Source organism: Dendrobium catenatum, unplaced genomic scaffold (assembly GCF_001605985.2).
Source record: "Dendrobium catenatum unplaced genomic scaffold, ASM160598v2 fragScaff_scaffold_51, whole genome shotgun sequence".
Taxonomy (NCBI): domain Eukaryota; kingdom Viridiplantae; phylum Streptophyta; class Magnoliopsida; order Asparagales; family Orchidaceae; genus Dendrobium; species Dendrobium catenatum.
In genome coordinates, this window is record NW_021318513.1 from 187,734 (window position 1) to 210,373 (window position 22,640).

The window sequence follows — 22,640 nt, forward strand, 5'->3', positions numbered from 1 at the left end:
TTTAGCCATAGAGGTGGGAGTAATAGGTGGGATTGGAGGCTTAATTAGGGGGAGAGAGAGAGGATCTCAATTCAATGCATGTGGGCCATAAGCATTAAAAGAAGATTGGAATTAAATCTGAATTTGTTGACTGAAAAAAAAAAAAGAAATGAAATAAATTTTTTTCGAAGTAGTTTACCTGTTGTCGGGCCCACTGTGTGCTCAAGCGAAGCAACCCTTCGTTCGAATCAAAATAATCCGCTCTCTTCTTTAAAACAACTGATAAAAGCGAGTAGAGGGGACATTCGCACTCCATCGTTCCTGTTCGGTTTTGCCATTCCGCAGAGGCAGACATGGGCGGATCCACCACATGCTTAGGGTGGGCAAATGCCCACCCTCAAAAAATTTTTTTTTATATTTAGAGGGGAAATTTTGAAATATTTTGAGTATTTTGGGCATTTTGCCCCCACTCAAAAATTTTTTTTGCCCTACTTATATCAATACTAAGCATCTTTGCCCATCCCCTACAAAAAAAATTTTTTTTTGCCCACCCTAAAAAAAAAGTTGGATCCGCCCTGGAGGCAGAGATCGCACGCGTTGCTTCTGCGGCTCCTTTGTGGTTGTCCGACTTTGTCATTTCGCGGGAACGGAGAGACCGCACCCGTCACTTCTCCAGCTCTTAGTCGCGGTTAGGTTTCGTTGCTTCGCACGACGCTTCTGCGGCTCCCTTACTGCCGTCCGACTTCGCCACTTCGCGGGAGGAGAGAGACAGCACCCGTCCCTCCTTCGGCTCCCTCCTTGTCATCCAACTTCGCTTCTCCGACTCCGTCTTCGTTCCTTCGCAGGTGGTGTCGAGATCGCACAAATCGCTTCTCAGCTCCTTTGTGATTATCCGACTTTGCTCCTTCGACGAATTTCCCTTCCTGTCAAATCGGAAGAGACGACATTTTGATTGGAAGCAACAACGAGAGTTCACTGATTGTGAAGGTAACTTTCTACCCTTGGCTTGCTTCTTCGGTCAAATGCCATAAATCCATAAAACCGAGGGATTTACCCATGTCCGGGATTCAATGCATGCACAAAATTCGTTTGGCTGGATTTAGTGTAAATCCGACTTAAATCCTGTTGTATATCTGATATCAAACTGCCTCGAAATGAACCCAATCTTCAAAATGCATACTGTAATATATAATATTATATATAAATATATATTATTATTATTTATATAATATTAAATATCTAATATAATTTATCTAAATAATAATAAGAGAAAAGGAAAAGACTTTTAAACAGGTATCGAAGACCTGCGCCGTTGATTTTTAATCTGCCCTGATTAAAAATCAGGGCAGATGGTTTTAAATTTCAAGACCCAAGGTCGTCGTATCTTAGATACGGTCGAGATATTTGTACTACCAAATACCAATAATAAAACAACATGAATACAAAAATATACCAGTCTGCCGAGGGTCCAAGGGGGCGCTGCCCCCTTGCGGGGTTCAAAATTATATTATAAGAGTAATTTTGAAATTCTGCTCAATACCGAGCGTGTACCGAGCATGTACCGCTCAGTACCAAGTGTGTACCGAGCATGTATTACTCGGTACTAAGCATGTACCGAGCGTGTACTCATGTACCGCTCAGTACCGAGCGTGCCGAGCATGTACTGCTCAATATCGAGCGTGTACCGAGCATGTACTCATGTATCGCTCAGTACCGAGCGTGTACCGAGCATGTACTGCTCAATACCGAGTGTGTACCGAGCATGTACTGCTCAGTACCAAGCATGTACCGCTCAGTACCGAGCGTGTACCGAGCATGTACTCCTCGGTACTTCCTGCAACAAATAAATTAAATTCATTTAGCATTACAATTAAATCAACATTAAATTTAATGCTAAAGCAGAGAATGCTGCAGTAAACTAACAGTACAATGATACAGAAAAAAGTAATCTACTAAAATAGAAAGGAAAACTACTGTAGCAAAAGAACACTAGTGTTACAATCACAACTAGTCAAACTTGTAAGTACAACTACTAATAAACAACCAACTGAAAACAATGGTGGTTTAGTTTCAAACAACTATTGTCCGCTCAAACAATCAAATTTAAATATATGGCCAGCCTTGTTTATAAGAACTTAGTTGTAAGACCCACTACCCGGCAACTTTTGTAGGAAAGTCGTAAGCCCGACCTTAGGATAAAGTTTTAGGTAAAAAGTAATCTAACCCCAATCCCCAATTAAAACACCGATTACTTCTAATAGAAGTCATAAGTCGGACCTCTGAGGGAAACATTTAGGTAATAATACAATCCTAGACCCCTCACTTGGGCAGCCTCGCTGTAGAGTTAGGTTGTAAGACTCATCCTTGCGCAACTCGTAAATAGGGCAATAAGCCCCATTCAAATTTCAAATACCCAGGCTACTTTTTACGAAAGTCGTAAGTCCCAACTCAAATCTAAATATCTGGGCTACTTCCTGAAGAAGCCATAAGACCCGCTCTAAACCAAACTCTTGGGTTACTTCTAAACGAAGTCATAAATCCTAAACTAAATCAATTTCTGGGTATTATAATAGATGTAAACCCCAAAACACTCAACAAAATTAAAACTTACATCTAATCACTTTAGTCTATTCGGGATTACTGAGAGGAGGCAACTCATGGCTGCTAATCAGATTCCCTAGACACTATAGTCATAATTGTTAGTGTTGGTAGACTGAAATCTACGGTATACCCGGGACGACGGAACAATGGGATCTTGATCGGGTTTCCTCCACTTCCCCTACTGTTGAGACTAAAAATATATAAAATTTATTCATCCTTAATTGAGAGTTCTCTCTTACGTAGTAAGATGGGTAATTAATTATGAGTGGTTGCGCCCATAGGAAGTAAGGACCCCAAATCTTTAAACCCTGACACTACCCTCAGGGGAAATCTAGTTAACTACAATCTGACTTAAGGGAAGTGGAATCCTACGGCTGTAAAATGGGATTCATGCATTCATGTCATTTTCTTGAGCCAACAGAATTTAATCTCAGATTTAATATGATTGAGGAGGTTTCCTAATTAAAGATTATCAAAGAGGGAAGTATTTGAAATTCCCATATGGAATTGATTTCAAATAAATATCTTTTCCAAATTGATAAGATTTATTTTAGAAAAGGAATTAAGGTTGGTTTGAATTTTGAAATTCAAAATTCAATGGGCATATGGAGGTGATTTAAAGCTTGCCAAGTGGGGAATCTTAAATTAGGAAGGAGTATTTAAATCAAATTCTATTTGAATTTGAAATAGGTTTGATTGTAATACTTTCCTAAAATAAGATAACTAATTTAGGAAATTATTTGAAATTTAAATTCATTTGAATTTAAATTCAAAAGTTTTCCAATTTTTTTTAAAAAAATCCCAATAGGAAAGAAGGAAACTAGGATGAGAGGGCTAAGAAAAGTGGCGGCTTGGTGGAGAAGGTGGTGGTTTCGTGGGGTTTTAGGGTGGAGATGGGGTGGAGACTGGCAGTTGGAAGAAGGGGAGGGTGGTGGCCGATGGGTGAAAAGGAAAGGGGGTGGGTGGCCGGTGGTGGGGAAGAGGATGGGAGGTAGAAAGTCGGTGGCTAGGGGAAGATTTAGCCAGCGGTTAAAGGAGAAGGAGGTGAGTGATTAGAGAAAGAAAATAAACCGTGAGTCTCGGACTATTCCAAAGATTGACGGGTATTGCGTTGCCCTTCACCAAGGGACTTCAACCACAAGCCCGGACACATCTTAGCCCGGACACATCTTTCGGCTGGTGGGTATTTTATTGCCCTCACATAGGGACTTCCACTCTCCTAAGAACTCCCATCGCTCTCAAGAACAAAGTGTAGAAACTTTTTTTTATTAATCCACATCGTCTAATACAAGAGCAAGGGCAAGGGCCTCTATATGTAGGCCTTAAAAGAAACTAAAAGACAACTTTCCCCCTTGGGCTTACATAAGATAAGACCCTTAAGGGGAAAATGAAAAATGCGTAATCAAATCAAAATTATAATTAATAAACTAAGATAAAAAATGGAGAAGGAGGTGAGGGATTTGAGAAAGATGTGAGGGATTAGAGAAAGAAAATAAACCGTGAGTCTCGGACTAGAGAAGGAGGTGAGGGATTAGAGAAAGAAGATTTAGCCGGCGGTTAAAGGAGGTGAGGGATTAGAGAAAGAAAATAAACCGTGAGTCTTGGATTAGAGAAAGAAGATTTAGCCGGTGGTTAAGGGAGGAGGTGAGGGATTAGAGAAAGAAAATAAACCGCGAGTCTCGGACTCTTTCAAAGACTGACGGGTATTATGTTGCCCTTCACCAAGGGACTTCAACCACGAGCCCGGACACATCTTGTGGCTGGTGGGTATTTTATTATCCTCATATAGGGACTTTCACTCTCCTAAGAACTCCCATCGCTCTCAAGAACAAAGTGTAGAAATATTTTTTTTATTAATCCATCATCGTCTAATACAAGAGCAAGGGCAAGGGCATCTATATATAGGCCTTAAAAGAAACTAAAAGACAACTTTCCCCCTTGGGCTTACATAAGACAAGACCCTTAAGTAAGGGTAAAAACAAAAAATACATAATTAAATCAAAAATACAATTAATAAACTATGATAAAAATTGGAGGGATCTCGGCCGTTGATCTTCATCTCTTCCTTTGATTAACGTCCACAATCGGATGTCTGCATCAGATGGATTTTTGGTTGTTGGAGCTTCATGTGAGGGTGTCAATGATCTGAAGAGTTGTGAATGCTGAAATTTTTAAGATTTTTCCACAAACATGTAAATCATGACACCCTTCGGGTCTGTCCAATTTGTTGGCTTCATGATTTGTTATATAACTTATTGTTGTATTGGTTTTCAACTTAAACATTGAAATTAGCTTAATCTATGCCGATCAAAGATTTTATGTTCAGTCTGTAATTTGACGTTCCTCAGTTAAATCTTTATTTTTCTTGTGTAATATTTTTATACATATTTGATCAGAGCATGGATTCTTAACAAAAAACTTGCTGGGATCGGGATTACGCTTATATTTAATATGTTGGCTCACCTACTTATTTTATGAAAATACTACTGAATTGCAATCTGAACAATGTGCAATCTCTTCAACAGCTGGATGAGCTAAGGCTGGTATATGAGCAACTGCCAGAATTTCTGGATCAGGTTGTTTGATAAGCACTATGTTGGGAAAGTTCATATTTTGATTGTTGCTTTCCATTGTTATTAAAAAAGGGCTATTCTTTGAAGGTGTCCTCGGCCGAAATTGCCTCTCTCTCGATTAAGAATTATGGAAACAGAGCTCCTCAAATTGTTTATATTCATCAAATAGGTTTGTCCGTCTTTTAAATATGAATTGATCCCCCTCCTCCCTCTCACCCTTTATTTGTTTCAAAACTGCCTTCCCTGCTACATCAAATTTTAACCCGAAGTGATGATGCTTGTGGTTGAATCTGGAGTATGTATCATGCTGGAAATAAATCCTAGATTGCACATACTTTTTAACTTTATTAATCGAAGTTTATATTCTTTATTTAACAAATAATCTTCTCGTAGTTAGGAAAAGCTTGGATCTATGACCTTATTTAAAAGAGCATTATTTACTTCAAAACTAGCAATCTTGTTCTAATTATGCTGTGCTATATAAGTCTCTGTTAAGTCTTTCAATGATAGAGGGAAGACTCTATGAAGCTGCTTTTATTTATCTATGCTTGTATGCATATTATTTCTACTTCTGTTTCTAGTAACCAGATCCATTTCCAGGGTATTTATGGTGCATTTTTTATGAGAAGCTTGATGAAGAAACATTAGAAAAAAATGATTTGGAATTTGTGGTATGAACCTGCTTTATCTGCTTTTCAAGCGTCATGCATGCCATATAATTTGAAAGTTTATCAGTTTTCTGAAGATGGTGAGGAAAAAATGTTCTTTTATCGTACTGCCAAGACAAGAGAATTGGACAACCTTCTTGGTGATATCTATCATAAAATTCTTGGTAAGCTGATGTTGATTATTTTCTCTTACTAATCTCAGTTAAGTCGGCAACTAATTTTTTAGATGATATGTTTGTACTTCATACGAGTTCTAGTAGAAGTTATTACTGGCACTTTTCATTGCTGTTTCTAAATATTAAATGAATAATATTATTGCATTTGTAATACAACTGCTAATTTGAAACAACATATAATCTTCAGTAAAGTAAAAAAAGGTTCTTCTAAGGCGCTTTATATTTTTTTAGCATAAAGTGCTACATTTGTACTTGTCAATTACTAATCATGAGCGTTGTCGGCTAGGGACGGAGCCAGAAATTTTTTTTAATGGGGGCATAAATTAGTACTAGTCATTACATCACTCTCTAAATAGTATTTTTCTTTAGTGTGATCACAGATCATGAGATATTGATAAAAAAATATTAAAAAAATGCATTCAAAATTATAGTTGTTCCTATTAAAAAAGTATATATATATATATATATATATATATTGATGGGGACATTGGAGCATGAAAAGTTTATTATAGGCGTGGTCGTCGATCTACGGCCACGATCGCGCCGATATATTTTTAAGTCCTCATATGTACTTGTTTTTATTTATTTGTTTTATATTTATTTTAGTTGTTTCTCCCTTTCTACCCCTTAAGGGTGGTCATGTGTAAGCCCAAAGGGCTAAGTCGTCTTTTTATTTTCCCATCCATTGTATAAGGCTATATATAGCCCTTATGTTTTCTTTTGAAGATTAATGAATGAATAATAAATTTCTTGCATTTTGAGTTCTTGCAAGAGCGTGAGAGGTTTTGGAGAGAGATCCCTTGGAGAGGGAAGCAGATCACCCACCAACCTTGGAAGAGTTAGGTTCGTGGCTAGTTTTATCTTTTCTTTTCTACTATTTCCCCCCTTCGTTCTTCCTCCAACCCACAGTTCACTTAGCTCCAACCACCGGCTCTCCCAACCTTTACCCCCTTCACACCCGTCAACTTCATCCCACCACCACCACCCAACTAATCACCTTTCTCCCGACATAGCCGTCGGCCCCTCACCCAAATCCCTAGTGCCCAAGCCGTCGGCCCCCTTTGGTTTCCCTCCATTAACGCGTGCAATCACATCCTTCCTAATTAGATCTTTATATTTTAGGTAACTCAATTAATTTGCAAATTCAAATCTATTTGAATTTGAAATTATTACCTAAAATATTAATTCTATTTTAGGATAGTTGACAAATTTCAACCCCTTTGAATTTTAAATTGATTGGGAATTAATTAAGCCCTTCCTAATTTAATAATCCAAATCAAGAAGGCTTGATTAATTTCCCAAACCCCTCCCTCTCTCTCCCCATGCCGCCGCCTAGGGGTGCCAATATTAGACCCGACCCGAAAACCTGACCTGAACCCAACCCAAAAATTTGGAGTTTGGTTTGACCCGAACCGAAATGGGTCGGGTTCAGGTTCAACAATTCGACCAATTTCAAAAATCGGTTCGGGTTGACCCGTTGACCCAAAATCGATCCATTTTTGACCCGAAAACCCGTTTTTTACCAGACAACCCAAGATTGACCCATTTTTTACGTGAAAATCGAAGATTTACCCATTTTTGGATCCAAAAATTAGCGATTTTTTTTTGAACCAGGTCATTCAGGTTGGGTCTGGTTGACCCAAATTGTGTCGGGTCAGTTTTAGGTTTGACCCGAACCCAAATCGTGACCCGAGATTGACACCCCTGCCGCCACCGCCTGGGTCCCCACCTCTTAAATACTTTCCAACTTCAAGCCCTCCCCCTTAGGGAAGTATTCAAAGCTTCCTTCCTTCTCTCCTACCCCCCCCCCCCCCCCCCCCCCCCTCATCCTTTTCCCTTTTAATTCTTTCCATGTTTAAGAATTAAATAGGGAAACAAATTCTCCAATTTCCCTCCTATTACCTCCCAAAATCTGAACTTCTTTCCCTAAACCTCTTTCATTGGGCCGGCCACTTTCCTCCCTATTCTTTACCTCAATCCTTGAGAGAAACTTCTTTTTCTCAAGAAGAGTCTTTAAGGGAAGCAAAGACCATCGTCTCCAACACTTCAACCTTTCGGAACTGATGAATGGCCGATCCCGACCTTGACTCCGGATTCGTCTACAACGAGCAAGGAAATGTCGGCATTCTTTAAATGCCCCCATCTAATCCTAGAAAAGCGTTTTACTTTATTTTTTATATTATGCCTCTTTATCTTAAAGTCCAAAACTAATAATCGATGTCATATATTTTCACTTGGAATAATTTGACAATCTTTGCAATCTAAATGATCTAATTTTTTTTTTTTATATAATCAATATGTGTTTTATTATATCCATTTTTATAAGTGATAAGATGCTCATCTCTTTTCTTAAATAAGATATTAGCTATTAAGAAAACATAAGTTAAAGAAAAATCTAATATGGTCTTACCACATTCATTTGTCGTTCCAAAACTATGGTTATTATGAATGCTTTTAAAATCATCCACCTCTCTACCAACATGTCTATTTAAATCTCCTCCAATAAAAACTCTTTCTTCAAGAGGTATCTTTTGTATTAATTCTTCTAAGTCATTCCAAAATTTAATTTTGAACCCATATCCAGACCTTCTTGAGGAGCATAAGCACTTATAATTTTAATAATCTTTGCATCAACAACAATCTTTAAAGCTATAATTATATCGCTAATTCTATTAATTTTTATAACATTATCCTACCCTAATACCATAGTTTATATCCTAAATTATCAATCTCTTTAGCCTTCTCTCTTACTCATTTAGTTTCCTGAATGCAAAGAATATTTATCTTCCTATGAATCATAATATATATTAATTCCATTAATTTTTCCATAAGGGAGTCTATATTCCAAGTTCCTATCCTAATTTTAGTTTCATGGACTAGCTTCATTGCCCACATCTGTCCTTGATGTGGGAACACTTCGCCTATTTAACACTGCACCTGGGCGCTGGTGCAGCGGCCCTTGCACACTTGTCGTTGTATTTAGGTCATATAGTGCATCGCTTCTAGGGGACGCCCTAGCATTAATATATATTTTTAAAGGATTAATGTCGTGATTATTCGACAAGTTTTACGCTGGCTGTCAAGTATCTAACGCAACCCTTCACTTTTCTCATCCAAGACTTGGGACCTGACAATGACAGTGTTAAAGCCAAATATTTTCATGGATTCAAGGAGTGTCGATTTCATGAGTTTTGTGTTTTTGTTAATGAATTTTTTTATGAGACTTTGAAAGTCTAATGTGAATGTATAAAATCAAATATTTTTATTTGATATTACGGCCATATATTCACTTGTTGTCTCAATACGTGTCCACTCTTATTCATTCAAGGACAAGGATTGGACTTTAAATTTGACTCACACGGCATCCTCAGATCTTAAATTTAGGAATTGTATTCAAGGGTCAGAGTACATGCAGATATTTTAAGTTTCACTTTAAATGATGCGTGTCCATTTTAGTGCACTTGCTAATATATTTATACAATTTTCATGATGATATATTTAACATTTTTTTTGTCTGCACAACATCCTCAAATGTCTTGCTTGCCTATTTATTGTGCTCGTCAGAGTCTATGATGATGTTTAAATTTCTTTCAAATGCCAAATACATTTTTACTACATTTGTATAATGCATTTGCAACATAATTAATGCCTTTGTATGATTTGCATAATGCATTAGTGTGATGGTTTGCATTTAATGATTGGGATGACACATTTGTATGACTGGTATAATGTATTTGTATAAGTATCATAATATATTTGCATAATAATTATGTATTTATATGATGCATGTAATGTAATAGTATGACACATTCACATGTTGCTCATTATGTACTCATGATTCATTTGCATGTTGTCATGGATGTTAGCATAATGCATTTGCATGTTACATAGCATATTTGCATAATGCGTATGCATGTTACATAGCATATTTGCGTAATGCATTTTGCACATCGAATAGTAGGTAGGCATGATTCATTTGCATGTAACATAATATAAATGCATGATGCATTTGTATAATGCATGTTATATATACAGTTACATAGTCTACATGCAGGATGTATTTGTATGTTAGATAGTTTATATGCATGATACATTTGCATGTTGCATGATTATTGATACATCTGTTGAATGCACTCACATTATCGACAATATGCACAGTCACAGTTTAGTGCATAAATATAATACACGTGTATGTCTTCAGTACAAATGCATGATACAACCGAGGAATACGCAGGCAATATTTTGCTTTGATGATTTGATGTTTTTCACATACTTTAGTGAACTAGTCGTGCAACTTGCGACGTGCAATATTGTACTATTTTGTCTCTTTTCGAAGCCATGCATTCATGAGGTGTTTGAGATATTCACGGGACATATTCCTGTCCCTTTGCTTTGGTAGCTATTGTTATGCTTTAACCAGGGCACCTGTACACCTGGGACTTGCAACGAGCTTGTTCATTTCATTTTATTAGAAGACATTCACATGAAACAATTGTTCAAGATGTGGAGGATCCGACCTGGCGATCGGTCACGTGAATGCATTATCATGGTGTTATGCCTATAATTTCATATTTTAGATTGTTTATTGCTTGCATTTAGGTGCATTAATGCTCGCATGTTTATCCGATTGCATCGTTATAGGGAATTTGATGCGAGTGCCTCGAGTCGGCATCCTAGCACACTTTTCACATAGCCTCGAAAAAACATCTTAACACAATTTTCACATGCGTGTTTCTCAAGTCTTTATGTGTTTGGATTTTAGTTTGGTGGGCTCCTTACAAATGATTGGTTTTGGGGTTATAAATAGGGATCCCATGTATAATTCATTTCACACAAATTTCATCTCACATAGTGTTCTTTAAAGGACTTGAATGTGCATGAGTGTGCTAGGAGTTTGGGGGACATTTTGGTTCATGCTTGTTGGCGAGCGTTCACGTTCAGTGCTAGTTGTCTGTAAGTCTATTTTGGTTCGGGTTGTCACTTTGTAATTCTAATTTCAATTTTATTAATTTAATTTTTAAATTTTGATATATATATATATATATATATATTTGCTCAAATGGTTCCTTTTTTAACTCTTATTTACGTATCTTGTCAGCCTAAATTTCGGCAGAGCCTAGGGGTCTGCATCATCAAAAGAAATTTGTATCCCTACTAGAATAGAAGGAAATGTGCATCTTTTATAGCGCATCAAGTATCAAATGATGGGTATGATAGGTCCACTTGTGCAGGAATATGTGAAACCAAGGGATGAACTGCGGTCAACTCAAAGCCTTTGCAACTTGGGTTCAAATTTATACCTGGGCACATTAATGTTTGTCTAATCTTATTTTTTTTGGCTTAGTTGGTTTAGGCTAGATCATTTAGGACTTGACCTTAAAATGGTTCACAATTTGAATTTTCCTTTTTATTAGATTGGACCTGACTTTGCTAGCCAAAATAACTTGCCTGACAAAGCGGCTTAAGGCCAATCTGCTGGGTCAATGAACTCATGATTATCTGTTTTGCATGTGATTTTCCTTCATGCTTTCCTAATTTATCAGTTTCATACTATTTGTTAAGTTTTTTAGCTCGTTTGTGCCATCTTTTCTTTGAAGTAAAAGGTCGGGGCTTGAATTTTCAATATCCAAAGATTTTATTAGTTCCTGCATCAGAATATGTCTGATCTACTTTATTTTGGTAACAATGAGTAATAGTTTATTATTTGCATTTATTCTCATCAATTTCTCTTGTTTGCTATTTCAGATATGGAAAGAGCAATCATCAGGGACTTGGAATCTCGTATACTCCAATTTGCACCTCAGCTAGTAAAGGCGGTAAATTTTGCAGCAGAACTGGATTGGTGGGTTTAACATTAAAATAGAATGACTCTCTGTTGTCTTATTTGGTCTTTCATCTGCTTGAATTCTTTGGTTATTCAACTTTTTCTTTTAGCTTTCTATCCTTGGCACTTATTGCTCGACAAAACAACTATGTGAGGCCTATCTTGACGGAAGATTCACTTCTTGACATACAGAATGGCAGGTTATTCCCCTTCCCTTACTAGCAAACTCATCTTGAATTTAAGGTTTATTCTTTTTCATTGCTATCATCACAGCCTGCTTAATTTCTTGTGAAATTAGTTTTTAAATTAAAACTATTAGGATTACATGTTTAAATTAAAACTTTTTTTTTCCCTTCTTGCTTGTTGACTTGAGAACATACTTTTTTAATTAAATGGAGTGCAACTAAGTCTGTTCTCAAACAGGCATGTCTTGCAGGAATTGACAGTGGACACTTTTGTTCCAAATGATACAAAGATATCTCATGATGGTAATTATTGAAGAACTTCTACTTTTAGGGAAAGATATCGTTTTTGAATTTTATGCATTAGGTGTTTTATCTTTCACAGGAAGGATAAATATCATCAGTGGCCCAAACTATTCCGGAAAAAGCATATATGTTAAACAGGTCAAACATGTTATTTACATGATATTTTATAGTTGATTTCAAAGACCTGACTACTGAAACATAAAATTATTGTTTTTGTATATTAACAGGTCATTTTTAGTTCACATATTACTTGCGTGCTCATCTAAATAGCATTGGTTTCTCTAACAATGTTTTTTGGCGACATTTTGATATGCTATTATAACAAGCATCATTTTTATGCTTGCCAAGTCTCAGGCTCTTATTAGATTTAAGGTTTGTTTTAGCTAATAAGGATAAGATTCATTATTGTGCTTGGTCAGGAACCTACCCATATTTTAGAAATAGAAAATGGAAGGAGAGGGAGAGTGAGAGAGAGAAAGGAAGATGAAAGAATCTCTTTGTTTTAGAGAGACAAAGAGAGTGTGTAGGGAGAAAGTGAGAATTTTTCTATGCTTTTAGAGAGAGAGTTTAAAATTTATAGATTTTTATAGAATAAATTAATAAATACAATGAAGGAAGTTTAATTTAAAATTTATATTTTTAAATAACGTAGAAAATATTAACATTAAAATAAAATTTAATTAATATATATAGAGAGCATATTTAAATTCATATATGAGATTAAATTTATGTTATAATAATAAATTAAATTTAGAAGAATGATGAATTTATGAACTTAGGATAAATTGTATAAAAAAATAAAACTATATTTAAATAGTTAATTAAAGATAGAAGTTATTAAATATATAAACTTTATTTTAGATATTAATAATGAAATAAAATAAAATTTATATTTAAATGAGAGATTATGATATTTAAAAAATGAATTGAATGATTAGTGATAATTGACATATTAATAATAAAGAATAAAATTTAGTTAAAAGTAAATCTCAAATATAATAAAAATAATAAAATTGTTTAAAAATATATAGAGAGAGAGCGAATATGTGGGCTCCGAAAATTCGACCCCGGCCTCCCCCGCTGCTTTTCTTCAAGGGAGTTTTAACGGATTTAAGTTCCAGGATAAATTTTGGGAAGGCAGATGAGATTGTAGAAAAGACACTACCCAGAGATTTCGCCCTCATTTTGCGAGGACTTTATGATCTGAGTTTTGGTTTCCTATAGGCGCAAGCCCCTATAGTTAATTACCCCTCCTGATAACAAGAGAGAACTTTCGATTAAGGCTATTCATAGATCAGATACGTAGAGATGCGTGTTATCTGGTATATAGTAGCACATGGGCATGAGTATTTGGAAAGGTTTGATATTTAAAATTGGGAATTTCACCATCTTGCACTTAAAACGAATGGTGGGGGAATGGATGATGGACTCGATCAAGATCCTATGGTTTCGTCGTCCTGGACCATCATGGTCCCTTGTCTACTTAGTTAAAGGAGGTAGTCGAACCAACCTAATAGAAGGATCCTTGTCGACAGCCATGGGTTGCTTCGTCCAAGGGTACCTTATAGACTTGAGGTGGATATTTGTCTAAGATGATAGATTTGAATCCACCTTAGCTAGCAGAGGGCTTTATGACCTATCGATTATATCTTATTGATTCATATCTCAAAGATTTGATGCTGCAAAAGAACGTATTGGCTCTGGTCATAACCGATATTTCGTGGTGCCATTTAGCGGCAAAACCACTCAGTTCAGAGAGCCCCGGGTCATAACCGTTTATCCTGCGCTGCCATTTGGCGGCAAAACTACAGGTCAGAGGACACGTACCGCGTCCTTACTGGCAGGAGATTATTTTGAAAATGAATCCTAGTGATATTCTAAACCAGACATTAGTGAGCTGAATTAGTTTTCAATTTGTCCACCTAGGCAAACTATTGCGGAGGGTTGATGGATTTTGTTTTGAGTGGTTTGATGGTTGATTTCAATTTTAAATATTTTTGGACTTGGATGATTTTGATATTTTTGGACTTTCGGGCATTTGGGATTTTGAACATTTGGAATTGATCCATCCGGTTGTGATCTGCATTCAACACTACCATCATCGGGGTAAATATGGGGTCATTACATTCATGGGTTGAACCTTGTTGACTCTATTGAGGTTTCGACTCTGTCAAGCTGTCGACATATAATCGGGTTTCGTAGGTATTATGGCATTGTGAATGAATTTTCATTGTTGGAGGCCTTGAAGGCCTTATATGAACGTATTGAAACAAATATCCCGGTCGACACCATGATCACATATTTGTTTGATAATTCGAGTCGTGTCGACTCCTACCTATCCATATAGAAGGATCAGTCTCGAACTATATTCATTTATTGACCCGCTCAGCATCCCTAGATGTCATGTGTGTATCAATAACATGCTTGTCGGGGGCCCATGCTAGTGTTTGGAGGCATTTTATAATTATTTGTTGAACCTTGTCGACTCCTATTTACCTGCTTAAGAGGATCATGTTCAAATTTATTGACCCGTGCAGCATCCTTAGACATCACGTGTGTGAATACATCACTCTCGTTGGGACCCATGCGGGTGTTTGTGTATTTTTAAACCTCGAAGACTCATGCACGCCTTCCTTGGCATGGTGTAATTGAAGACTACGGTGGCGGTGTCATTAGACACCAGCCGTGCATGTCTTTCTTGGCATGGCAAGAAGGCTCAGACTCCCAAATTTTCCCCTAAAAAGGGAAGACATCAGGAGGCTGCCTGATTTTTTAGTGAACAAGGGACCAAATTTGAACAAATGCAAGGAACAGAACTTGAACTGAACAATAAGGAGTTCCCTAAACTTTAAAATGCACAATAAAATTAAATATGCAAATACTAAATGGTAATCCAAGTCATAAAGAATTCGAAGAAAAGCCTCGCCTCGACTAAACAAATGTAAATGAATAAGCAGGGGACTTATGTTAAACATAACTCCAAGTAATAATCAACAGTAATTGAGGAGGATATGTGCTCTACTTGCATGCAAACATAACAACCTTCTACACCTGACAGTGAACAAATATATTGACTTTCAACAAGTAGAAGAAGTTGGCAGTTGATGAATGCAATGACATGATAACCAAGATGTGTGCCATGAGTTCAAAATATACAATTTACACGCAATCAGTGATGCCTAGTTGCAAAGAGGCACGGTAGCCGCCTTGCGGGCAATTTGCCAGCAACATAGTGATTCACCCACAATCACACATAAAGAATGCAACATGACTGGAGATGGAGTGAAGGTTATAGTTAAGATAACCTGCTTACCACCAACAAGTGTTAGTTGATAAACAAGTGCATTGACCTACTTATGAGCATCAACAACGGATGTAACAGCTTGCCAGCTAACATGTATAGATGATCATACTCCCCACATGACACCTACAAGCAATGATGATAGCTGTGCTGCAAGTATGGTATATCCCTTGCAAGCGAAGGCGGTCGACATGTAACAAATATAATAATCTCCATACGACTGATGACAACTATCTTGCAAATACATGTGACAGTTCCCATGAACACTAGAAGACATGCAAGCATTTGCAGCAACTTGCCAATCAACATACAGGGAGAAATTAGTGATGAATGCAGCCCAGCTAGTAGACCACATCAACATGCCAACGAACGTACAATACCTGCCTTCAAATGATAATATTCCCTACGAACATCCACAAGCAGTGATTATAGTAGATATGTTGCAAGGATGGTGAGTGCTCTGTGAACATAGATACGCATGCAACTTGATATTTGCGAAAAGGACTAAAGATCGTAGCAAATACAGGACTACAACAGATGCAAGCGCCTACGAGTCACTGTAGGAAACCCTTGTAATTAACAACAACACTGAGAAGAAGCACGATTATTTTACATTGGACTTGAAGGTTTTACTGAGCAAGTACAACTAAGTCATTTAATTGATAACTTTAGAGACTCTGATAGTGATAGTTGGGATAAAGGCAACTCGATGTAAAGACAAAGCTCACCAACATGTTATCAGAGGAAGGCTTTAACTGTGGCACTAATCATATAATGTTGAATGATTATGTGGAGTCAAATTATGATCAGTTAAAAATGCCTCATTCCTACAGAAATATTGAGGCTTCTGGAGAAACGTTGTATTATTTGAATGGAAAATAAATATCTAGAGATTAAGCTTCACAACCTAATGTCCTACACATGCATCATCAAATGTTGCTGCAGGTTGAAGCAAGTTGCTCTTGATCGTTATGTCAATGATTATAGGAGAAGCTTCCATGTCCCATATGCATATCAGATACTAGAATGTCGGTGGGATATTGAAAACTACCTTGTGCTTTGTTCTATTCATGCTTTGAGGAGACCGCCTTGTGATGAAGTTAAGACAAAGAAATCTAACTGTATATCAACTGAGCCTTTGGTCTCATCAGATTATGGTACCTCACTATTGAACCTCCAAAGGATCGCAGTCCCTTGAAAATTGACAGAGTATTACAGGAGAGGCTTGAGACTGCTAAGGCATTAGCTCTGAAGGCATGAATGGTTATTCACCATACATTATACATTAATGTTATCACTGCACGTGATCTGCAAATGTCGTATGAAAGCACGCTAGTAAACAAGGTCACCGGATCCATATTCATGCATGCGGACATAAGGTGTTAACAAAGCCTAAAGTGAAATCCTGCGCACTAGCTACTTCTGAAAATGCTAAACCCCTCCCCCCCCCCCCCCCCTCTCACACATTAAAATACACATTGATATGTATTTCATAATATATATGCAATTTATAAGATGCAGAGGATTTTATTCGAGCATGTCGTTTAACATTATAATTACAATTTAAAAGGACCTCTTGCATGCATTTGCAATATACATAGGGTTTTAAACTTGTCATTTGACATTGTAATTACACTCCAAAATATCCTCCCGTATGCAATTGCAATATGCAGAGAGTTTCATTCAAGCATGTCATTTGACATTGCAATTGCATTTTAAAATGACCTCCTGCATACATTTATAGGATGCATAGGCTTTCATTTAAACATGACATTCAGTATCGCATTTATATGCAAATATGATGTATATGCGCAGTTGAGTGTCCTCTTCCATGTATATGCAAGTACGTTTTGAAACATCTTCAATGGGGTCATTCCATTTGTTTTGGAGTCATCCAGTCAAGGCCTTCAGAATTTGCTTCTAAAACCATTTGAGTTTGAGGCATGTTTAATCGCCAGCCAAGTCTACTTATTTTACATTATAATGTTCAAGAAATTGGAATTAAGAAACCAACTAAAATTCAATTATAAGAAGTATGTGCTACTCGAAGTCCAGGAAAAATCATATTACTTTGATCCCAACAATGACGAGTTGTTCTATACCCCCATTTTTCACCACTGAAAATCATAAATCAGAAAAAAATCATCATTAAAATACTCCGAGCAACAGATAGATACCAGTAGAGTGGATACATTCTTTGCAAAAATTCTCGTAGAAACCAGAGAGCTGAAATTCTTACATATGGATTTTTTTGGGTTTATTTAAGAATTCCCTGACTTGGACAAGTATTTCCTGTTGTGATATGGCCATATAATTCTTTTCACATATGCGTCTCTTGATATGGATTTTATTGATGAGAGTTGACTCTAATTTCAATTTAACCTACGTCTCCTTGCAAAGTTATGATTACAGAAAAGTCGAAATTATACATGTTCAGCATTTGATAAGACACGTATTGAGGCCTACTTTGTTGCAATTGTTTGATTTTTTTGATGAGATGCAGCGTTTTAATTCCAAAGATAAGAATTTTTGCTTTTTTTGTCACTTGCTGCTTAGTTTATTTTATATGGAGGGAAAAAAAATGATAGAAGATTCGCTAGAAAGTTTTGCTCTCCTGTTGCTATCTGCCATAAGATCTCACTGGCCATTTCTGCTAAAGCTTCATAGTGGAAACATTATGATAGCATATCTGCTACATTCCCTGCTTGCTTCTCTCGCCATTATTCTTACCGAACTGGGATTTCTGATGTCTCTGGGCGATGATGTTGTCAACTGGCACCATGTTTTTCAACCCCTGGATGGCCTCGTCTCTCCCCCGCTTGAGACCCAGTTTTTTGGCCTGGCAAACTGCACCCAGCTGGAACGTCCGTGTGGTCTTTCGAATGGAAACCGTGGTTAGTTCAAGTTTGTTCAGGCAATGAGCTGCTCATACTATGATTATAATGTTGCCTTGTGCCAGTTTTAGATGCTCCTGAGCCCTGATGAGACAAATTTTGTTTTTTTGTCCTCTCAGTTTTTGCTCTCAGCTCTTTTCCTCAATTGTATTTTTTGTTTTATTTTTGAGCTGGGTTTTGTTTTACTTGTAATTTCCTTTTGATTAATATACGGGCTCTGCCCCAAAATTTTCCAAAAAAAAAAAAAAGAGATAAGACACGTATACGGCTTCAAATTCAGGTAGCTTTGGTGGTTTTCCTGTCCCATATTGGAAGCTTTGTGCCAGCAGATGCAGCTATCATTGGCTTGACTGACAGGTTTGGCCTGACTTGTTTAGAAAAAATTCACTGATATTGTTTTCCATTTTTAAACTTGATCTTGGTGACTTGTCAGTAAGCCATGGTATTGTGACAGGATTTTCTGTGCTATGGGGAGCAAGCCACTGACATCTGACCAGTCTACTTTTATGATTGATCTTCATCAAGTAGGAATGATGCTTAGGTACAATGCTCGGTCATACTTTTGTCTACCTTAGCTGTTTATTATTAATTGTTCCCTACGATCTTCACAGGCATGCAACACCAAGATCCTTGTGCTTATTGGATGAATTTGGAAAGGGTACTTTAACAGAAGGTTAGTGTTCTTTTGTGCTGTGCGGTCTGTTTCCTTGTTACCATAATGTTGAACTTGCTTAATACAGATGGTATTGGGCTACTTGGAGGTGCTATAGATCATTTTGCTAACTATGTGCATCCCCCAAAGGTTAGAATAAATCCCGTACGGCAGTTATGTTGCAAACCCTAACATTTAAAAATGCACTCTTGACATTTATAAGAGCTTAACAATCCTAACGAACTTTCAAGTTATAGGATACTAATGGCATACATAGTTTGATAAATAGTTGCTAGGTAAATATGTAATGGCTCCAAGTGATCAAACATCCTGCATTTTACAAAATGTTGTAATCCCTTGGTTTCAAACCCCCGACCATCCTATCAAAACCAACCTTTTAACTATGCTACAAGCCTATCTGCTACAAATGATTAACTGTTATCTAAAGGTGTTCATAAGTCATTAACAAATACTTGCATGAAATTTTTTTTATTTCAATTGCTATTTATTTTTTAATGTATTATTATATTGTTAAAATGTATTTACTCTTTTATTTAATCATACCAGATGATTATATGATTTATTTTTTTATATTAACAACTAAAAAAAAAATTTAAAGCTGTTATTATTGGTCCCAAGCCCCCAGATGAAAAATTTTGAAGATATTTTTAAAATTTATAATATGTGCCCCACCCCATTTCTGACTCTGCCATTGCTTTGAAGCTACATGACTGCTTGAGTATTCTCTTTAGGCATTTACGATATCACTTGAAAATGTCACTTGTTATGAAAATCTAGCAAATATTTATTTTTTCATGTAGAGATAAGAAATATTGGCATGGTTGACTTCTTTTAAATGTTCCCTTCTTTATTAATTAATGTGTTTATCTTCTGATATTAATGTTGGTGGCGCCGTTCTTTAATGCCAATGCTGTAAGGAAAACAAATGCTATCGTTCTTTCTTAGTAGTTAACAAAATACAAATTGTGTTGTCTATGTAGTCTTGTGACTTTTTATTCCAAAATATAATGACCAAATCATCTGTTCTTATTTGAATATGATTATTTCCTGTGTAATTCTAGCATGCGATGATGTTTCACAGGTGTTCGTGTGTACACACTTGACAGAAATATTTAGTGAGACTTTCTTACCAAAGGTTATATATTCAAGCTAGTTTCTGGCGTCAGTGCATTAATCATATCCCAGTTTCTTCTGTTTTTGTTTTTTCTAATTTTTTTCCTATTAAACACATGCAGTCTGGAAAAATAAAATTGTACACCATGAGCATTTTGAGACCTGATGAAACCCAAGATACCGTTGATGACATAATTTTTCTTTATCGGTACACCACGCAATCTTTCTTGCTTATAATTTTGTTTTCCCCACAAAGAGAGCGCACCATCTATGATTTTCACAGAACCACACCATATATATATTCACCCTCAACCCCATTGGGAAGTTATACTATGACAAAGCTTCCTTATGGCATAATTTTGATTTTCCACGGCTGATTCTGTTTTATTTTTCTATGAAGGCTTGTTCCTGGGCATGCACTTATGAGTTATGGTGCGTGCAGATATCCCTTATATCATATTACATGCCAGACTTTTGCCTGACCATAACTGTGTTCTATGTAGGTATTCATTGTGCCCGTCTCGCCGGTACGGTGCTTTTTCTCAATTTCTCTTGCAGAATCACCATGGTTCATTATTACCGTCTTAATTTTGCTAATCTAATACATATACTAAGAGCATATTTGGGATCAATTCTTTTTGTTTCGTTTTAAAATTGTCTTGTTTTTTATTTTTTAATTTTTTCAGTTGAAATTAAAATAATTTGTTTATATTATATATATAAGCAAACACCCGTTTCCTAAAATTCTTTGTTCTTTCTTTCCGAGAAATTATTCTATGCGGACGCCGAATGCAGCTCTACATCCGAAGACCAACCAGAATGAGTCACGTCAGAAATACCGAGCACGATATCGAGCCGTAGTACCGAGCGGTACCGAGCCGCATTACCCACGTGGCTCATTATGATTGATCTCCGGACAGCGTTCGGCGTCCGCGCAAAATACTTTCTTCATTCTTTCCGGTCATGGTCTCCACGACGAGAAATTATTTTGTGCGGACGCATGACGCAACTCTATGTGCGGATGCCGCGGTACCGAAGGTCGGTACCGGTACCGAGTACTTAGCAGTACCGAGTCGCAGGGTGACATTGTGTATTTTTATTGGTCTCTAGATGTCGTTCGGTATCCGCACAGAATAATTTCTCCCTCGTGACTCCATTGTTGTCACACAACTTTTTCCATATGGCCGTCATTATAGAAGTTTAGGAAGGGAAAGGAAAATTTAAGGTTAGCAGTCGGTGAACTATTAACACTGCCATTGCCAGGTCCCAAGTCCTGGATCACGTAGTGGGATAAAGGCTTGTTGTTGTTGTTGTTGTAGCAGTTGGTGAACTATCAAAAGACCTTATTGCCTCCATTCTGGTCCTTCTGCTGGCTAGAACCATCGCAAAGTTTTGATGTGTTTGCAATCATGGTTTTCCATTACCAAGCCCCATTCATTCCTCCGCCCCCGTTCTCAGCTCACGAGCCTTGCGGCTTACCATCTTCTTCCAAAGCCCAGCAAAACCTCCCTAAGCCAACGTCAACATCTGTCTCGCTGTCTACAGTGGCTATAATATCTCCAATCTCACCCTCATTATCATCGCCAACTATGGAGGCGAGATCACCCTCCAAAAGCAGGCCCATGTGTTACTTCCCGCAAAGCACAATTTCACCTTTAAGGTCTTTTACAATGGCCTCCCCTCAAGGTTACTATTGTTACTGACCATGAAGATGACAGACCTCTCGATTCCAACTGAAAGCAAAGGCGTTCACCTAGATGAAAACTGTTCTAGAATTCAAAAACATCTGATTTTAAAAATACAAAAAACATATTATTTTTTATTTTCTTACTGTTTTTTTTTTTTTAACCAAATCAGAAATTGAGCCTAAAAAGGCCTGAGATTTGCTGCATATCATGTATTTGAGTTACTTGGCTTTGCAGTTCTATGCAATTCACCATTGTTGCAGCCTCTTGCATTTTGAAAAAAAAAAAAAATACTGTACGTCAGTTGGCATAGAAGCTATGCATTCTATTCAAGTGGATTTTGGCATTTGGCAAACGAAAAAACTTCAGCTGAACATCTTTCAGTTGATTTAAATTCAGCTTCTGACATTGCAAAATACATTTTATATTTTTGTAATTTAGGTGTACCTCAGGAAATTGTTGAAAGAGCAACTTATATTCTAGACACAATCCAGTATGATAAGCCTATCAGCCGCTTCCTTGATCAGAAAATCGTAGCCAAAGATCAGCAGTACAAGGTATAATCTCTATAAGAAACATTGATCCATATCAGCATTTTCTAAGAGCCCAATATAATTGTTGCATCCGAGAGTATTCACGGCGGTAGAGAAATATAAAGTTTATCA

General features: G+C 36.9%; 1 protein-coding gene across 16 annotated transcripts in view; it reads left to right on the forward strand.

Annotated features, from left to right (window-relative positions):
* LOC110106242 (DNA mismatch repair protein MSH5) overlaps window positions 1–22,640 on the forward strand; it is a 52,475-nt gene that overhangs the window by 27,537 nt on the left and 2,298 nt on the right. For 12 of the 16 annotated variants that reach the window (XM_020836056.2, XM_020836055.2, XM_020836058.2 and 9 more), the window contains 17 exons: window positions 5,106–5,156; window positions 5,241–5,322; window positions 5,754–5,824; window positions 5,889–5,985; window positions 11,743–11,839; window positions 11,932–12,021; window positions 12,245–12,309; window positions 12,389–12,447; window positions 18,785–18,861; window positions 18,959–19,045; window positions 19,116–19,177; window positions 19,245–19,306; window positions 20,259–20,312; window positions 20,413–20,498; window positions 20,691–20,722; window positions 20,794–20,817; window positions 22,417–22,532. In XM_020836056.2, coding sequence (XP_020691715.1) covers window positions 5,106–5,156; window positions 5,241–5,322; window positions 5,754–5,824; window positions 5,889–5,985; window positions 11,743–11,839; window positions 11,932–12,021; window positions 12,245–12,309; window positions 12,389–12,447; window positions 18,785–18,861; window positions 18,959–19,045; window positions 19,116–19,177; window positions 19,245–19,306; window positions 20,259–20,312; window positions 20,413–20,498; window positions 20,691–20,722; window positions 20,794–20,817; window positions 22,417–22,532 — 1,212 coding nt within the window. The other 4 variants (XM_020836065.2, XM_020836064.2, XM_028694142.1 and 1 more) reach the window with 4 other exon arrangements.